The 15601-nt window shown below is 39.3% G+C and overlaps 1 protein-coding gene across 2 annotated transcripts; it reads right to left on the bottom strand.

The window, feature by feature from the left end:
• Positions 1 to 375: 375 nt before the first annotated feature.
• LOC308400259 (plexin-C1-like) lies at positions 376 to 11851 on the bottom strand. 2 transcript variants are annotated; one of them, XM_080887844.1, is made up of 15 exons: positions 10704 to 11851; positions 10043 to 10165; positions 9020 to 9154; positions 8845 to 8945; positions 8665 to 8770; positions 8421 to 8586; positions 8083 to 8185; positions 7127 to 7232; positions 6739 to 6780; positions 6501 to 6634; positions 5804 to 5983; positions 4800 to 4908; positions 1568 to 1747; positions 1313 to 1480; positions 376 to 916 (listed from the first exon to the last, which is right to left on the bottom strand). In XM_080887844.1, exons 1-15 carry the CDS (start codon positions 11706 to 11708, stop codon positions 806 to 808), a joined length of 2769 nt encoding a protein of 922 aa, XP_080743970.1. In that variant the 5' UTR covers positions 11709 to 11851; the 3' UTR covers positions 376 to 805. The 2 variants fall into 2 exon arrangements, with proteins under 2 accessions (XP_080743970.1, XP_080743971.1); XM_080887845.1 differs by having other exon boundaries at positions 377 to 916; positions 7157 to 7232; positions 10704 to 11850.
• Between the last annotated feature and the right edge of the window lie 3750 nt (positions 11852 to 15601).

Below are 15601 nucleotides of genomic sequence, written 5' to 3'. Positions count from 1 at the left end.
ATCTGCTGGAGCCACTCGCCTAGCTTGGGAGTCACCGCACCTAGTGCTCCGATTACCACGGGGACCACCGTTACCTTCACCCTCCACATCCTCTCGAGCTCTTCTCTGAGCCCTTGGTATTTCTCCAGCTTCTCGTGTTCCTTCTTCCTGATATTGCTGTCATTCGGAACCGCTACATCGATCACTACAGCCGTCTTCTTCTGTTTGTCTACCACCACTATGTCCGGTTGGTTAGCCACCACCATTTATATATATATATATATATATATATATATATATATATATATACCAATACCAATCATATATATATATGATTGGTATTTAATTATGTCTTCCCAGAAAATTCTCTTGAAATTTTAGTTATTTGTGGGATGTTGTGCACAAGCATACTCCAAAGCTATAATGAGATTCTGGTGTATATTATTATATTTGGTGTTTTGTTTTTGTTTTTTATAATTTTTATTAATAAAAGACATCAAGAGGTCATAAACAGAGGGAGAACACACCATGGCACATTTTTAAACAAGGAAGATTTATTCATCAAAGTGATTTATTAATCAAACAGACATAACATGAAAACACTTGAACAGAGAGAGGGGCATCATTGGTCAAAATCCATTCATCTCCCTGGGCGTCTCCTCCACCATAGACAGATAGCCACCAATACAAAAAGCCAAACAGTAACCAATTTAACCTGAGCAGAAAAACTAGAACGCTGTCAAGATGGAGTAGAAAAGGTCTCCAGAAATTGTACTACATAATTGAAATTGAAATTTGTTCAGGGTTTATAGAAAAAGCCAATATGTCAACACAACTTACTGGCAATATGTCCAATTATCAGCAGGGAAAGCAGTATTGGAGAGACATGGTGTGATGAAGAATCACTGAGGCTTATTGTCTTGTCACCATACTTTATCTAGAAAATACAAAAAAGCATTTCACAGGGTGAAGTCTCACCAGAGCAGCAGAACTAGTCTTAAGGAAATATCACAATTTGAACATAACTGTTTAAAAAATGATGTTTTAATAGATGTTTTTGGACTTGATACAAGTTTAAAGATTCTACTCAAAACTTTTGCTATTCTCACCACAGACTCATTTGATCAGTTTTGTTTTGTTTTATGTTGATTGTGTATTGAAGTTCAATATCACGTATTTATAGAATTATTTTAGAAAACAGTCATTTAAAATGATATCAGAAATATATTTTGTGTACTTTGTATGGTAACACGATTGCTATAATGTTGGACCTACTGTCACAACAAATGTATCTCTATGAAAGTGTTGCCTATAGCTTAAAAGAAAGATTTACCTTTAACTTTTGGAATCGTGTGTTGGGTAGCCCTTTAATCTCACAGCTGAAGGAGTCAGTCTCTTTACTGGTTTCTTTGGCCACCAGGATACAGCCGTATTCCTGTGTGTCTTGAACGCCCCACACTGATAACTCGTCTTTTGACATCTCCAGTTTGTCTGACTTTTTCTAAAATAACAGAAACAAAGTTTGACCTTTAATGAACTCCTGTTTGTACATGCGATAAAAAAAAAAAAGCAAAAGTAACAATGTTACCTTTAAGGTGATGCGGACATTGTTTCCTGTCCTTATGGCTGTGAAGCTGGTAAACTCAGGCTCTGGATGGTAGGTGATGTTTAAAGAGCAGGCTAAAGTTTCATTGGCTGCTTTTAGAAACACAGTGCTGCTAGAAATCATCAAAGTGCTTTCAGCTTCAGGTGTGTCATAGCTGAGACTCTGCAAGGAGTTTAAATACATTCTGTGTTATAAAGTCAATGTCTGGATGAGATGCTTAAGTGATGTTATTTTTTAAATATAGTTGAGCACTAATTCTTTAGCACAGGAGCTACCATGACCTGAAAAGCACACACACACACACACACACACACACACACACACACACACACACACACACACACACACACACGACCTAAATTCAACAGAACGTTCAAAACTTCCTTTTAACAGGGAGAAAATTCTAGCAGAACCAAGCTCAGGGAGGGGCAGCCATCTGACATGTTGGTCTGGTTGGGGGTGAGAGAAGGAAGACAGGACACAGACACACTGTGGAAGAGGGCATGAGACTAATAATAACTAATGATTAAATGCAGAGTGGTTTATAAACATATATAGAGTGAAAATGCAAACACTCACAGTGAATCATGGGAATCCCCCAGCAGCCTGTGCCTATTACAGCATAACTAAAGAAGGATTTGGGGTCACCTCATCCAGCCCTAACTATACAGGGAGTGCAGAATTATTAGGCAAATGAGTATTTTGTCCACATCATCCTCTTCATGCATGTTGTCTTACTCCAAGCTGTATAGGCTCGAAAGCCTACTACCAATTAAGCATATTAGGTGATGTGCATCTCTGTAATGAGAAGGGGTGTGGTCTAATGACATCAACACCCTATATCAGGTGTGCATAATTATTAGGCAACGTCCTTTCCTTTGGCAAAATGGGTCAAAAGAAGGACTTGACAGGCTCAGAATAGTCAAAAATGGTGAGATATCTTACAGAGGGATGCAGCAGTCTCAAAATTGCAAAGCTTCTGAAGCGTGATCATCGAACAATCAAGCGTTTCATTCAAAATAGTCAACAGGGTCGCAAGAAGCGTGTGGAAAAACCAAGGCGCAAAATAACTGCCCATGAACTGAGAAAAGTCAAGCGTGCAGCTGCCAAGATGCCACTTGCCACCAGTTTGGCCATATTTCAGAGCTGCAACATCACTGGAGTGCCCAAAAGCACAAGGTGTGCAATACTCAGAGACATGGCCAAGGTAAGAAAGGCTGAAAGACGACCACCACTGAACAAGACACACAAGCTGAAACGTCAAGACTGGGCCAAGAAATATCTCAAGACTGGTTTTTCTAAGGTTTTATGGACTGATGAAATGAGAGTGAGTCTTGATGGGCCAGATGGATGGGCCTGTGGCTGGATTGGTAAAGGGCAGAGAGCTCCAGTCCGACTCAGACGCCAGCAAGGTGGAGGTGGAGTACTGGTTTGGGCTGGTATCATCAAAGATGAGCTTGTGGGGCCTTTTCGGGTTGAGGATGGAGTCAAGCTCAACTCCCAGTCCTACTGCCAGTTTCTGGAAGACACCTTCTTCAAGCAGTGGTACAGGAAGAAGTCTGCATCCTTCAAGAAAAACATGATTTTCATGCAGGACAATGCTCCATCACACGCGTCCAAGTACTCCACAGCGTGGCTGGCAAGAAAGGGTATAAAAGAAGAAAAACTAATGACATGGCCACCTTGTTCACCTGATCTGAACCCCATTGAGAACCTGTGGTCCATCATCAAATGTGAGATTTACAAGGAGGGGAAACAGTACACCTCTCTGAACAGTGTCTGGGAGGCTGTGGTTGCTGCTGCATGCAATGTTGATGGTGAACAGATCAAAACACTGACAGAATCCATGGATGGCAGGCTTTTGAGTGTCCTTGCAAAGAAAGGTGGCTATATTGGTCACTGATTTGTTTTTGTTTTGTTTTTGAATGTCAGAAATGTATATTTGTGAATGTGGAGATGTTATATTGGTTTCACTGGTAAAAATAAATAATTGAAATGGGTATATATTTGTTTTTTGAGTTGCCTAATAATTATGCACAGTAATAGTCACCTGCACACACAGATATCCCCCTAAAATAGCTAAAACTAAAAACAAACTAAAAACTACTTCCAAAAACATTCAGCTTTGATATTAATGACTCTTTTGGGTTCATTGAGAACATGGTTGTTGTTCAATAATAAAATTATTCCTCAAAAATACAACTTGCCTAATAATTCTGCACTCCCTGTAAGCTTCATCAAAAAGGAAAGATTTAAGCCTAATCATAAAAATAGAGAGGGTGTCTGTCTCCTGAATACAAACTTCGAGCTGGTTCTACAGAGAAGGAGCTGAAAGCTGAAGGCTCTGCTTCCCATTCTACTTTTAAATACCCAATGAATCAATAGTCTGAGCGCAAAGTGCTCTATTGGGGTGATATGATACGATGCTGTCTTTAAGATAAGATGGGGTCTAATTATTTCCATTAAAAAATCTGTGGGATGAGCAGAAGATGCCTGTGCACATGCTCTCACATTTTACACATTTGGTGCAAGTAAGAATAGGCAGGTCAGATATGCCATGCTGAGAGACCCAATCCTCTGATTAATCAAAAGGCACTTCCACAAAGTATTGGGCTAACTAAGTTTGTGCACACGTATGCAACCAACTAATTGGATGTTTTATTATTATTTTTAAATATATTTAAAAAAATATAATTTTTAAAAACATAGTTGGTTAGTTGGTTTTGAAATTATATTGTACAGGTTAGAGTTAAAGATGAGAACAGTTTTGAAATTATTTGATCTCATTTTTTAAGTTGACTAAAACCCGGGTGTGCACACGTTTCATACACATGCACAATGAATAGAAAACCTGGTAGTGGAGCAGATTAATTTGTCTTCTCAAACACTGAAGCTTGCTTTAATGTTAGTTCATTGTTTATTTGTTTGTTCATTTAACATGAGTGCTTTTGTAATCATCGTTCACTAGTGTTCATCCTATTATCTTTTAAAATGATGAACAAACGTTTGTTTGAACGGCATTTAAGAACACATCTAGTCTGAATGTGTTCTGCTTTCATGTTGAAATCAGCCAACATTTTGAACATTTTAAAATTTGAAAGTTTGAACCATGACATCTTTACCTCTGTAAATCAACCAGAGAAAGACATATTATGTAAAATGATATATTTGATGTGTAACAACAATCCCATTTACACTGTGTGTGTCTGCAGACCTGATAGCTGCTGTCGATGGGAAGCTTGACGTCGTGCTTGGCGTGGCTGTGTACGACCCCTTCAACAAGGTCCAGGTGAGACCCCATGAGTGTGAGCTTCCTCTTCCCACTACCAAACACAGAGCAGCATTTATGCAGAGCAGAGAGTATGAAAGACTCTTGATCACAGAGAATAATTCTTATAATGACACCTCAATGTAATGGTAAAACTGTACTGCAGTGGCTCCCATTGCAGGTTTAAGAGATTTCTATACACTAGAGTATAATGAGTCATCATCTGAGGATGACCTAGTTGTTATGTTCTGATGCAGACCAAAGTGTCTGATGGACTAAAACAACAAATTTAGCTTTGTAGCTATAAAGGCCAAAGCATGAAAGGATCACCGTGGGGTTCTTTAAGAGTTTACTTGAGAATAAAAATGATGCTGCATCACTTCTTAATGGAAGAAAGATCTACAGCATTATAGCAGAAAACCAGCAGAGCTCAATAAAGGTGTAACAATAAGCTTATTGCTTGATGGAGCAGAAAAAATCCATGTCTCTATTCTTTCCCACTAACATGTTATATTTGTAATAAATAAATAAGACTAAAGTAGTTTTAGATTTGGATCATTAACACCACCTTTACTATCGGCCTTTATTGCCTCAGGAAGACTCCCTGTTAAAATGAACTGCAGATGATTATTATTTTGATTTATCAGGTTTTTTTATTGCACTTCTCAGAAGATAATTTCTTAGAGACAGTGCTCTCCATATGTCACATTAAATGTGTTGCAGATATTGTATGGTTGTTAATTTGGTTCTATTTGATTTGATTTGTCTAAAAACTAAACTGAATTTAGTCAGAGGTGACCACCTCCTCAAAATCAGTTATCAGCACTAGTTCCTTTTAGTCATCCAGTTTAAAAGCTTCAGTTTAAACTCTTTCTGTGACATTAGCTGCTGGAAGTTCTGGATCCACCATCAGCAGCTGTCGCTAACGCTTTGTGCAAAACTAATCTTACCTCATCCAGCTGCTGCTTGGAGTAATGTTGCCACAGGATGGCGATGAGCGGTAAGTGATGTTAGCCTCACCATGGCAACTACCATCTGGGAGGAGAACGCAGACGCTGGCCACACCTTTAAGTTCTGTGGTGGGAATGTGGAACGTCAGACTGATACCAGTGTTGCCCCAAACAGGAGACCTGGGCAAAGACACACACTCAATGACATCACCACGATATGCAGAAAACCTGAAAACAGACAAAACTTGTTGTTTTATTTTTACTAATTTCTTCTTTTGCACCTTAATTTTGAATCCTTGTATTGTTTCTTTATTTAATATTTTATTGTTGTTTTGTGTGAAGGGTGACTCTTATTGTACATATTCTGGATTTGTTAGTATTTTATGAAACACACTGTTAACTATTTTAGAATTGACCTGTCAAAGTTAACCCTCTCAGGCTCAAATTAAACTTTTTGTTGCTAATGCACAACCAAGTCCTGCAGTGGTACTTCTGAGTAAAAAAAACTCATAAAATATGTATGTGGGGTAATCAGGTTGTTAGTTTTTAACTGTTGCAAATCGGCAACACCTGCTTTGAGAGGGTTAAATTATAGAATATGTAGGTTTGTAATATGGGTGGTGTTCCCCTGTATTAAAATCTGCTCTTTAATTTGTCATTTCCCAGCATCGTCTTAGTTATGTGTACAGTGGCTCACTCTTTTGGAGTACAGTCAGCGTGTGTCTGGATCCTCACTCGTTTCACATCACCAAGGTTACGACCTAATAACACTGCATGGTTTGTCCCATAGAAAGACACCACACTGGGAGTGATGGAGGAGATCTCTGGGATCTGACAGTGAAACAAACAAAAAAAACAGATAATTTAATTTCTTTCTGCTGACATTATACTGGATGTGGATTAGGTGTCAGAGGAACAATGAGGATCAGACTCACGGAGAAGTTCTTCCCAGACTCCAACTCTTGGCAAACTCTGTCCTGCAGGAGGGGATTCAGCACTTAGCATGTGCGTAGCACTGTAATCTATCAGAACTGATCTAGGACCTGTTGTGGCTAACATTATCTTAGTTCAAAAAGAGGAAAACTGCTAATAAAAGCATTTTTATTTTTTATAAACTAAACATGGAAATCATTGTATTGATGAAGCAATAAATACTTGAAAATGTCATCCTCAAAATAAGTTAATCAGTAGGAAATTTGCTCAGTAATTGTGTTTTTCTTAGCATGTCTGGCCTTTACTAAAAATGTTGTTTTCTACCATTAAGCCAACGTTTCTTGCTGAATGTTAAAAAGTGATGAATTTAAAATAATGTAGCACACAGACTGATAAATCCATAAAATCAGTCACTAGTACACCAGTCTCTCCTTGGTTAGCCCAGGAACAGCTGTTTTTGTTCCATCCACAACCAGCTTTGATACACTGCCGACACCTGAGCAGAAAACAGAGGAGTGAGATGAGCACAAAAAAGCACCATAGGGAAAAAAGGAGTGCATGAATGAGAGAAGGACAAAGCTGTTTTGTTTTTCCTACTCATAACCACCTGGACCTCCGAACACACACGCTGACCCCACCTGCCTGCTCTCCACCCACTTCCTGAGGAAAACTGCGTGTCGCCTCAGTCAATCCAATCTGCACTGAAGCAGTTCTTATTCCTCAGCCACAGTCGCTAAAGTTCTTTATGGTTCATTTATGTCTTAACTGACAGGATGTCTTATTTTGTTAAATATCTCTCTTCCTCATTTCCTCTGCTGCCACAGCTGGTAGGAGGGACCAAGATGCCGAGGAAAGGATTCAAGAAGAGGAATCAACTACGTGTACTTTTGGGAATGAAAAGAGACTGCCATACTTTTCATGCAGAAACAGAAACACCCAGTCCGCGTCATCCTGAATGAATAACAGGAAGAGAGCAGATGTTCAGCCAAGAAGTTCTACTGAACAAAGCTCAGCTGAAATGAGGACGCTGTATGAGTTTACTGCCGAGAACATTTAATAATGAAAATATGTTTTCAAGTACGCTCCGGGCCATGAGCAAGCTCATGGCTTTGCTGAAATAAACCAGTATAAAGACTTCCCACAACAAGACCACTCGTCTCTGGTCCATCCTGTCCGTACAGTTTCATTCAATTGTTCAACTTTTCCAGCTTTCATCAGTAAGGTTTCGTTCTCTTTGATTTCTAACTGCGACTTGATTGTCTGATCTTTCTGTTAATCACATCAGGACCACTTTAGTCTGTCCACAGTCTGAGTCGTTGAATCATTTCTAGTATTAATGGACTTACAACATGAAACTTGGTGGTCCACTCATGTTAGAGCAGTCGTTTAACCTCAGTTGTTCTGACAGCTGTGATGTCCCAAGTCTGAATTTTATTGTGACATGCAGACCTGTACATTAAAAAAAACAAAAAAACTTAAGTGTCAAAGTCTCTACTATTAGTAGTATATATGTTTGAGCTGTACCACTATAATAATAAACAGTTAGAATATTTCATCTGTCAGAGTAGCTCTGTCATTAATATTTCTGATTTAATTTTCTTATTTTGGCAAATACTACAAATCAATAAATAACTTTTGTTGTGAAGCATTTTATTCCTGGAATTATTTCTGAAAAGTCACTGACCATCAGCAGGAAGCGTACGATCAGACAGGATGCAGGTGCATTGTGGGAAATGTGGAGGAGGGTTATTCGAAGCACAAATCGAGCCGGACCTTCCAACGAACTGACAGGCAAAGTTAGACGGCCCTTCCTGGCCCACAGTCAGGTGTGTGTGGATTTTTAGTAAAATCTGAAAATGAAGAACATAAGTGAGAAACACCTGAAAGCCACAAATGATCACAGTCCCAAGTGTGTTTGTAAGCTGTACCTGTCCGTTTGTGTCCTTTTCAACTTTGTGGGAAATCATTTTGTGTTGGGACTCATCAGGAATGGACAGCCAGTCTGAATCTGTGCAGTCATCTTCAAATGTGCAGCTGGGAGAAGAAGGAGAAATGATCACCAAGTTCAGAATAGTTTGGAGACGTCAGCTGCATGTTGTTTCTCTCACCTGCTTTTAAAGCCACACCAACCACAGTATGGATCCTGTGCAGACCAACACTCCTGCACATTTGTGTACGTGCTGCACTTTGACACAGGAACTCGCTTCACCTAGAACAACAAACACTTTAAAATGCAGCACAGGTACATGTGACGTTAAGATAATCAGTAAATAATATAAGTACCTGGTTTGTAAATGGCACATACAGATGTTTACGACCCACTGGATCCAGATGTAATTTGGGAAACACTTTGCGGTCATCACTGGTCCTGTAGAGCACCGTGGGACAGGCAGCGTGATAGTTCTTGTCCACAGACAGCTGACAACAAGAAGGAGAGACTGTACTATTGTTTCTGTACTCAGTGGGGGGGTTTGTATTGTTTGGTTGTTTATGTCAAATCAGAAGCAGTGTGAGTGATTAATCTAGTTACAACCTTGCTTTGAAAAAAATGGGACTCTAGGAAGAATGTAAAAAATAAATAAAGCTGATAATCATATAATTAAGATCACAAGTGTTAATGTTAGAATTTACACTAAAAACAAAAGCTTTTACACTTTTCTTCCCCCCGTTAACCATCATCCAGTAAATCTTTGTTTCTGTCCAAATATTTATTTTTAGGCATCTTTGAGATGTTTTCAGCCAGGTCTAATCTGGTCTTCCTGTGCCCGAGTGTAAACAATGGTTTCCGTATATACATTCCTGAAGGTGTCTCTTTAACTCAAAGTTTGATAAAGGACGACAAAACTACTTCTCCAAGGGTTTTCTTGGGATTCCATGATGCTCTGTAGCTGTAAACTAATGAAACACTGCTGCAAACATCCACATCGGTTGTCTTCTGTACTTGTTCAGACTCGTTGGATGTTCTTGATCTGGAATGTTGATTTGGCTTCTCCTACAGGCTCTGCCGTCTGTCTGCTTTCTTTTGCTTGTTCAGCCTTGTTTACTTGCACTGACACTTCTTTGGGCCTAATACGTTGACTTCCAGCGAAATGTTGTGACATAACGAAATTAGGCCTCAACTGACTGTGAAAATGGCAGCCTGTGTATAAAAATGGCTGTAATTCCTAAACAGTTAATGCATTAAATTTGTTTAGTTAACAGTTTCTCAATAGACACCCTACTGCTACTAGATGGCCTCTGAAATACTGAACATTAGCTTTATTTCTTTCTGTTAATAATAACTGATATATGATAATTTATACAAACCTTAATGAGCTGTCCGTCTCCTGTCCCAATATAGAAAACCATCCAGCCTCTCTGCCTCACTGCCAGCACTGAGGTCATGTAGCTCTGCCTGAAAATCACTGCCTTCGGTTTGAGGATCTTTGGCTGAGAAACAGAAAAACATCAGAAATAACTGACCTGAAGAACTGAACATCAGAAGTACTGAAAGTCCTGAAGCCTCACTGAAGCATGTCTGTTGCTGCATTGTCACCAAAGTCAGTTGAATTTCTTGATTTTGTCATTTTAGTTTGAAATATGAGGTTCAGACATGAAGTGTGGCCATTAGGACATCCCACAGTTGGCTTAATAGTTAAACTGGTTCATAGATAACATTTTTTTTGTTATAGTATGTGTGGAGAAACAAATATATGGATTATTTTATCACCAATTGTACAAAAGTCTTAAACTGCTCTCTCATCTTTCTTCAGTCTATGATGCTCAAACATGACAAGATTTTTCCAGCAGCTGAAATGATATTACAAAAATAACTCTATTAAGACGCACAAAAGAACAAAACTTTCTTTTTGTTGTAGTTAAAATGTATAATTTAGTTATTTTATTCTTTTTTAAAGGGACATTTATCCAGAGGATACTGGAGCCATTAAATTAAGAACCATTAAATCAGAGTTTAAAAAGCTCTCACCGTCACTTCTGATGGCACAGAGGTGTAGAAGTCTGGATCTCTGTCGGCATCACTGCTGTAATCAGGGCTGATGTCAAACACCATTAGCTGAGTGTTGGTGTCTCCTCCATCCACACTGAACACGCCGCTCCAAAGCACCGGCTGCTCCCCCGGGATGACCGAGGAGGCCACGAGTCTGCTGCTTTGACTGTCAGAGACACTGAGAGTCGCGCCCCGCAGAGACTTGAGCGTATCAGTTTTGCTCTTTTCGCCTTCAAGCCAAATGAGACGGACTCTGTTTGTTTGAGCTGAGAGCGCGTTGGAGAACAGATAGATGGTTGAATTGATCTGAAACCCGTCAACAAACTCCACATCACCTTTACTTTTGATCCCAGGTGTGCCTGAAGCTCCATCAGTTAGAGAAAATATACCTCCACCCTGTTTGTTATCTGTATCTTGCAGGTTGACAGTCTGCCGATTAATACCACACTTGTTGTTTTCGGGCTTTTCTCTGTTTTGTTGGATCGCGGTCAGAATGTAAGTGTCAGCCTGAGTTTTCTTCTTCACATCCACCAGAAAGCTGACTGACCTGCTGCTGCTTTTCAGAGGTCCCACCTGGATGTGTTCTCTGTACAGAAGGTTGGAGATGTTCTTCAGGTCCAGAATCTCGCAGTGGCCGCAGTCATCGTCAGTCACACCGCAGCTGATCAGCGAGTCATTCTTTGTGAAAGGCAACAACACGTTGATGCTGAAAGTTGCGTTCCACTCAGCTGTGTCAGAAACCCGGTGAAACTGCACATCATCCTGCTGGTTTCCGGTCTTTATTATTCCCCTCTGGGTCAGACTGTTGATCAAAGTCAAGTCGTGGCTCAGCTGGTACAGCCTCTCCTCTGTGGCGATGTAAAGCATGTTGGGGGTCACGGCGAATTGGCGGATGTCTCCATCAAAGTTGAAGCCTTCATCCTCCTTCCGGCACAGACCCAGTTCTCCAGAGAGAACAGAAAGCAGAGCGAGCAGCAGGATCATCTTATAATAACGATAATTCTACCTGGGACATGCTCACACAGCGATGCTCTGCGTGGCTCTCTGCTCTCTGTGTCTCTAAAGTTGTGTGTGAAGCGCAGCGCGAGCAGCGCGCGCAGCTGAAAAGAGAACTGCTGGAAGGAGGAGGGCTGGAGCGTGCCAAGCGAAAGTGAAAATATTTGAACATTTTCACTCAGCAGCTTCCGTCTCATTTCCACCCCGTACCTCTGTACAGGTCAATGTTACAAAAAAAAAAAAAGCCGGATATAGTGCGTCCCTAAGCAAAATCACCGCAATTACAGCCCTCAGCTGTATTCTTTAAACCTTCCATAAATGTTAGTGTAAAGTCAGATTTGGCTTAAATCAATGGAAAGATATGACCTCAGAAATGATTCTGAAACAAAAGCCATTCACACCAGGTTCCCCCAATCTTATAAACAGTACATTTGCATAAGATTGGGGAAACCTGCAGTCAGCTGAGACTGAAGATGTCACTTGGATGAGTGACGAAACGTTTCTCCCACAAAACGCTACGTCCAGATGAACAGAATCAACTTTTGGAGATTTACTTTCCTGGATGATTGAGAAAGCATCATGACATCTTAAAAGGTGCTGTATAAATAAAATTTTACCTTTACTTTACTACTGTATGGAAGAAGGACAAAGAAAAGTCACTGTGCTTGACCCTGAAACCAGAACCACAGGTTATTCATTCTAAACAAAGACCTAAAGACAAATTAATGAAGTGCTATCATGTTTTTTTTTTTTAAACAATACCCCAAAATAAATATGCATAGTTAAGTTCAGCTTTGACTTAGAATTATCAGAATGACATTGCTCATGTTATCCAAAATGACTTCACTTCTTGTTGGGCCAGCAGGATCTAATGACTGACCATCCTTCAAGAAATATCTCTAACTGATGCAGAGTCACTTTAATAAATGCATTTCATACTTCCATCCATCTCACCAATGCCAGATCCCTCGGTAAACAAACCAGATGAGCTGCAATCAGAGATTTACTACAACTGCTTTTTCTGTGAGTGTTGTTTGTAGCTGAATCCTTCGTCCAAACATCCCCAATGCATCAGTCGAGGTACCGGGCCAGACATTACACTGCCATGACGGCAACAAAGACTCTAAGGGAAGGGGCCTAGAGCTCTGTGCTCATGTGCTTCAGGGTTGGTGCCATAACAGTAGAATTATAGACAGTCACTGCTCACCAGTCTTAGAGGCCAATGTGGAGGGCGTCCATATTGTTCCTGAGGACTTTAATCAGGTATGTTTGAAATCTGTACTCCCCAAATTCTACCAACATGGTAGTGTCCTACCAGAGGAAACAGGTCACTGGACCATTTGTACAGTAACATCAAGTATAGGCAAATTTGACGTTATCTCTTGCCCAGTTGGGCGACATCTCTCGCCCAACTGTGACAATTTGACCACCTCTCTCTGCTCCCCATTCTTCCTCCTCAGGAACCACACACTGTAAAATGTAATTCTAGATGTTTGTTATTGTAACATATTATTCTATATCAGTTTGATGATAGATGACTGAAGTTGTTGTTATAACATAGAATTACAAGTTAAAAATGTCCCAATTACATAAAAAAAAAGCTAACTTGAAAACTCATGTCCAGCTAAATCAGCAACTTATGTGAACTTGACAATGTGGGGAAGTTGAGCACAGCAGGATTCAAAACTGTCCCACGTGATTGCTATCAACAATATAATGGTGGACTCTGCAGATGCTTATCTCATGCAAGTCAGTAGTTTTTCCTTTGTTTTGCAATTGAGCAGAGTCAAACCAATGTTTCTGAAATATTCATATTATGAAATGTTTCAGAAGCAGGCAGCACTCATTTTCAGAGAAATTGGTTCTGTGGAATTTGTTGCAATTGTAATTGAAGACAAATACAAGAGTTTGATGTCTTAGTTGTTGTAAACTGATCTTTACTGTCACTTATCAAAGGTTTTGTACTATTTTAATATTTCAAGTTTTATGCGAACAGGTGTGACTGAGCACAATGAAGTTTAAAAATATTGCAAATGTAAAGAATAACTTTTCTAAAATGGCAAGTGTCCCATTGATACATTACATTAATGCAGACTTTATGTTGTTACTTTTAACACAGCAGTTTTTTATCTCATCCTGTTGAAAGTCTGATAAGCTCATGCCATGGTGAGGGTTCGGTTGACCAGCTGTCCGCAATTCACAAGAATCACTACTGCTCCTAAAGTATTGGTCAGAATTTAATCAAACTTGTGCAAAATAATCACCCAATCTGTCTTCACCCAAACTGGGCTCAAGACCCAGTTCAAATTTATTGCTTCACAGGGAGCAACCTATGAGTTTTGATGGATTGTGAGCCTGATGAGCTACGTCACAGATTTTTCTGTTTCTCAGATGACTAAGATGGCACAATAAATGGTGAATGTTGGGTGCTCATGAGTAATTGTCTTGTCATGTTCTTGAAACAAACTTTCTGCCTGCAATGATCAGATACACTTTAATGGAATCTGTGGGGTTTTATTTTTTTCTGTAAACAACAGAAAATTTATTTAAAGGAATGTAGATATTTAAACCTGAGATAAACCTAACAGGTAGTTTTGCTGAAATGGACGAAATTGGAAAGCTAAAAAAAAAATACTTAAGATGTTCAATACACATTTTCTTTACATCCAGTCAATCAACCCTGATAATTAAAATGAAACTGATTTATGAGTTCACACAGCTACCTTAAAGAGCTCAGTTAATTAATAAACTTAAATCAACTTAGCTAACAAATAATTTTAGTTAAGCTAAAATAGATTCCTAAGTTAAAAGAACTACTAAAGTATTTGAATTAACTAAAAAACCCAAGTCAACTGAACTATGACAAGAGTTTAAACAATAGATTATTTTAATTTAGCTGAAAGGGTTTTCCCAATTTTTCCCAACTTTAATGACAATTAAAGGAGTTGAACTGACTAACAAATCGCAGTCAACTAAACTAAGACAAAAGTTTAGACAACATGTGATTTTTCATCAACATAACCTTTAGTTGTGTTACAAGAACAAACTCTATTTCTTGAATTAACTTAAAATTTTAAGGCAGCCCTTTACATCATATTTTTAAGTTGAAACAACAAGTTATATTTTACAGTGCACCCTTTTCTTGTACTTTTTAGTTTTTCTTCTTTATTTTGTATAATTTTAAAAACCTTTTTATGTTTGGAATTACATACATCTATTGGCATGCATTTAAATTACGACATTATTATGTTCTTGTTTTTGCCTTGTTACTCTTCTATTACCGCTTTATTACCGAGCTGTAGTAGAAAGTGCTACCTCCAGTCAACAGTCAAAACTATTAAGTAGCTTATAAGATAAAACTACATCTATGTTAAACAATTCAGAAATTGCTCGCAGATGCAACAAAAGCCAAATTTTGAAAGAAATCCTAATATACCAGGGTTGTCCAACTCCAGGCCTCAAGGGCCTGTGTCATGCAGGTTTTAGATGTGTCCTTGATCCAACACAGCGGATTTAAATGGCTAAATTACCTCCTCAACATGTCTTGAAGTTCTCCAGAGGCCTGGTAATGAACTAATCATTTGATTCAGGTGTGTTGACCCAGGGTGACATATAAAACCTGCAGGACACTGGCCCTTGCGGCCTGGATCTCCCCACCCCTGTAATACATATTTTGAGACAAAGAGGGAACTTTTTCTTAGTCACCACCAGTCATACAGAAAATTCCCTGCTGACTTGGCCTCAGGATGTCTAGAGGAAAGAATCAAGCGCACCCAAAGGCAATGAGCTCATCAGTGGTCATGTGCGCAAGCTGAGGGAGAGAGACTGAAGGAGCAGCAGCAGAGCATCACAGTTGTAACACGGTTTTGTGTGATGACGTG

This window comes from Rhamphochromis sp. 'chilingali' (genome assembly GCF_963969265.1).
Source record: "Rhamphochromis sp. 'chilingali' genome assembly, chromosome: 7".
NCBI lineage: Eukaryota > Metazoa > Chordata > Actinopteri > Cichliformes > Cichlidae > Rhamphochromis > Rhamphochromis sp. 'chilingali'.
The sequence above is the reverse complement of the archived record's forward strand: the minus strand, read 5'-3'. Positions and strand labels throughout refer to the sequence as shown.

What these genes read in the sequence shown, in the direction of transcription:
- LOC308400259 (XM_080887844.1), bottom strand. Translation starts at nt 11,708, where the DNA reads ATGATCCTGCTGCTCGCTCTGCTTTCTGTTCTCTCTGGAGAACTGGGT. An exon ending in CTGTGCCATCAGAAGTGACG is followed by an intron (nt 10,166 to 10,703) that starts GTGAGAGCTTTT and finishes TCTGTTTCTCAG; the next exon opens with CCAAAGATCCTCAAACCGAA. An exon ending in ATGTCCGCATCACCTTAAAG is followed by an intron (nt 1,481 to 1,567) that starts GTAACATTGTTA and finishes CTGTTATTTTAG; the next exon opens with AAAAAGTCAGACAAACTGGA.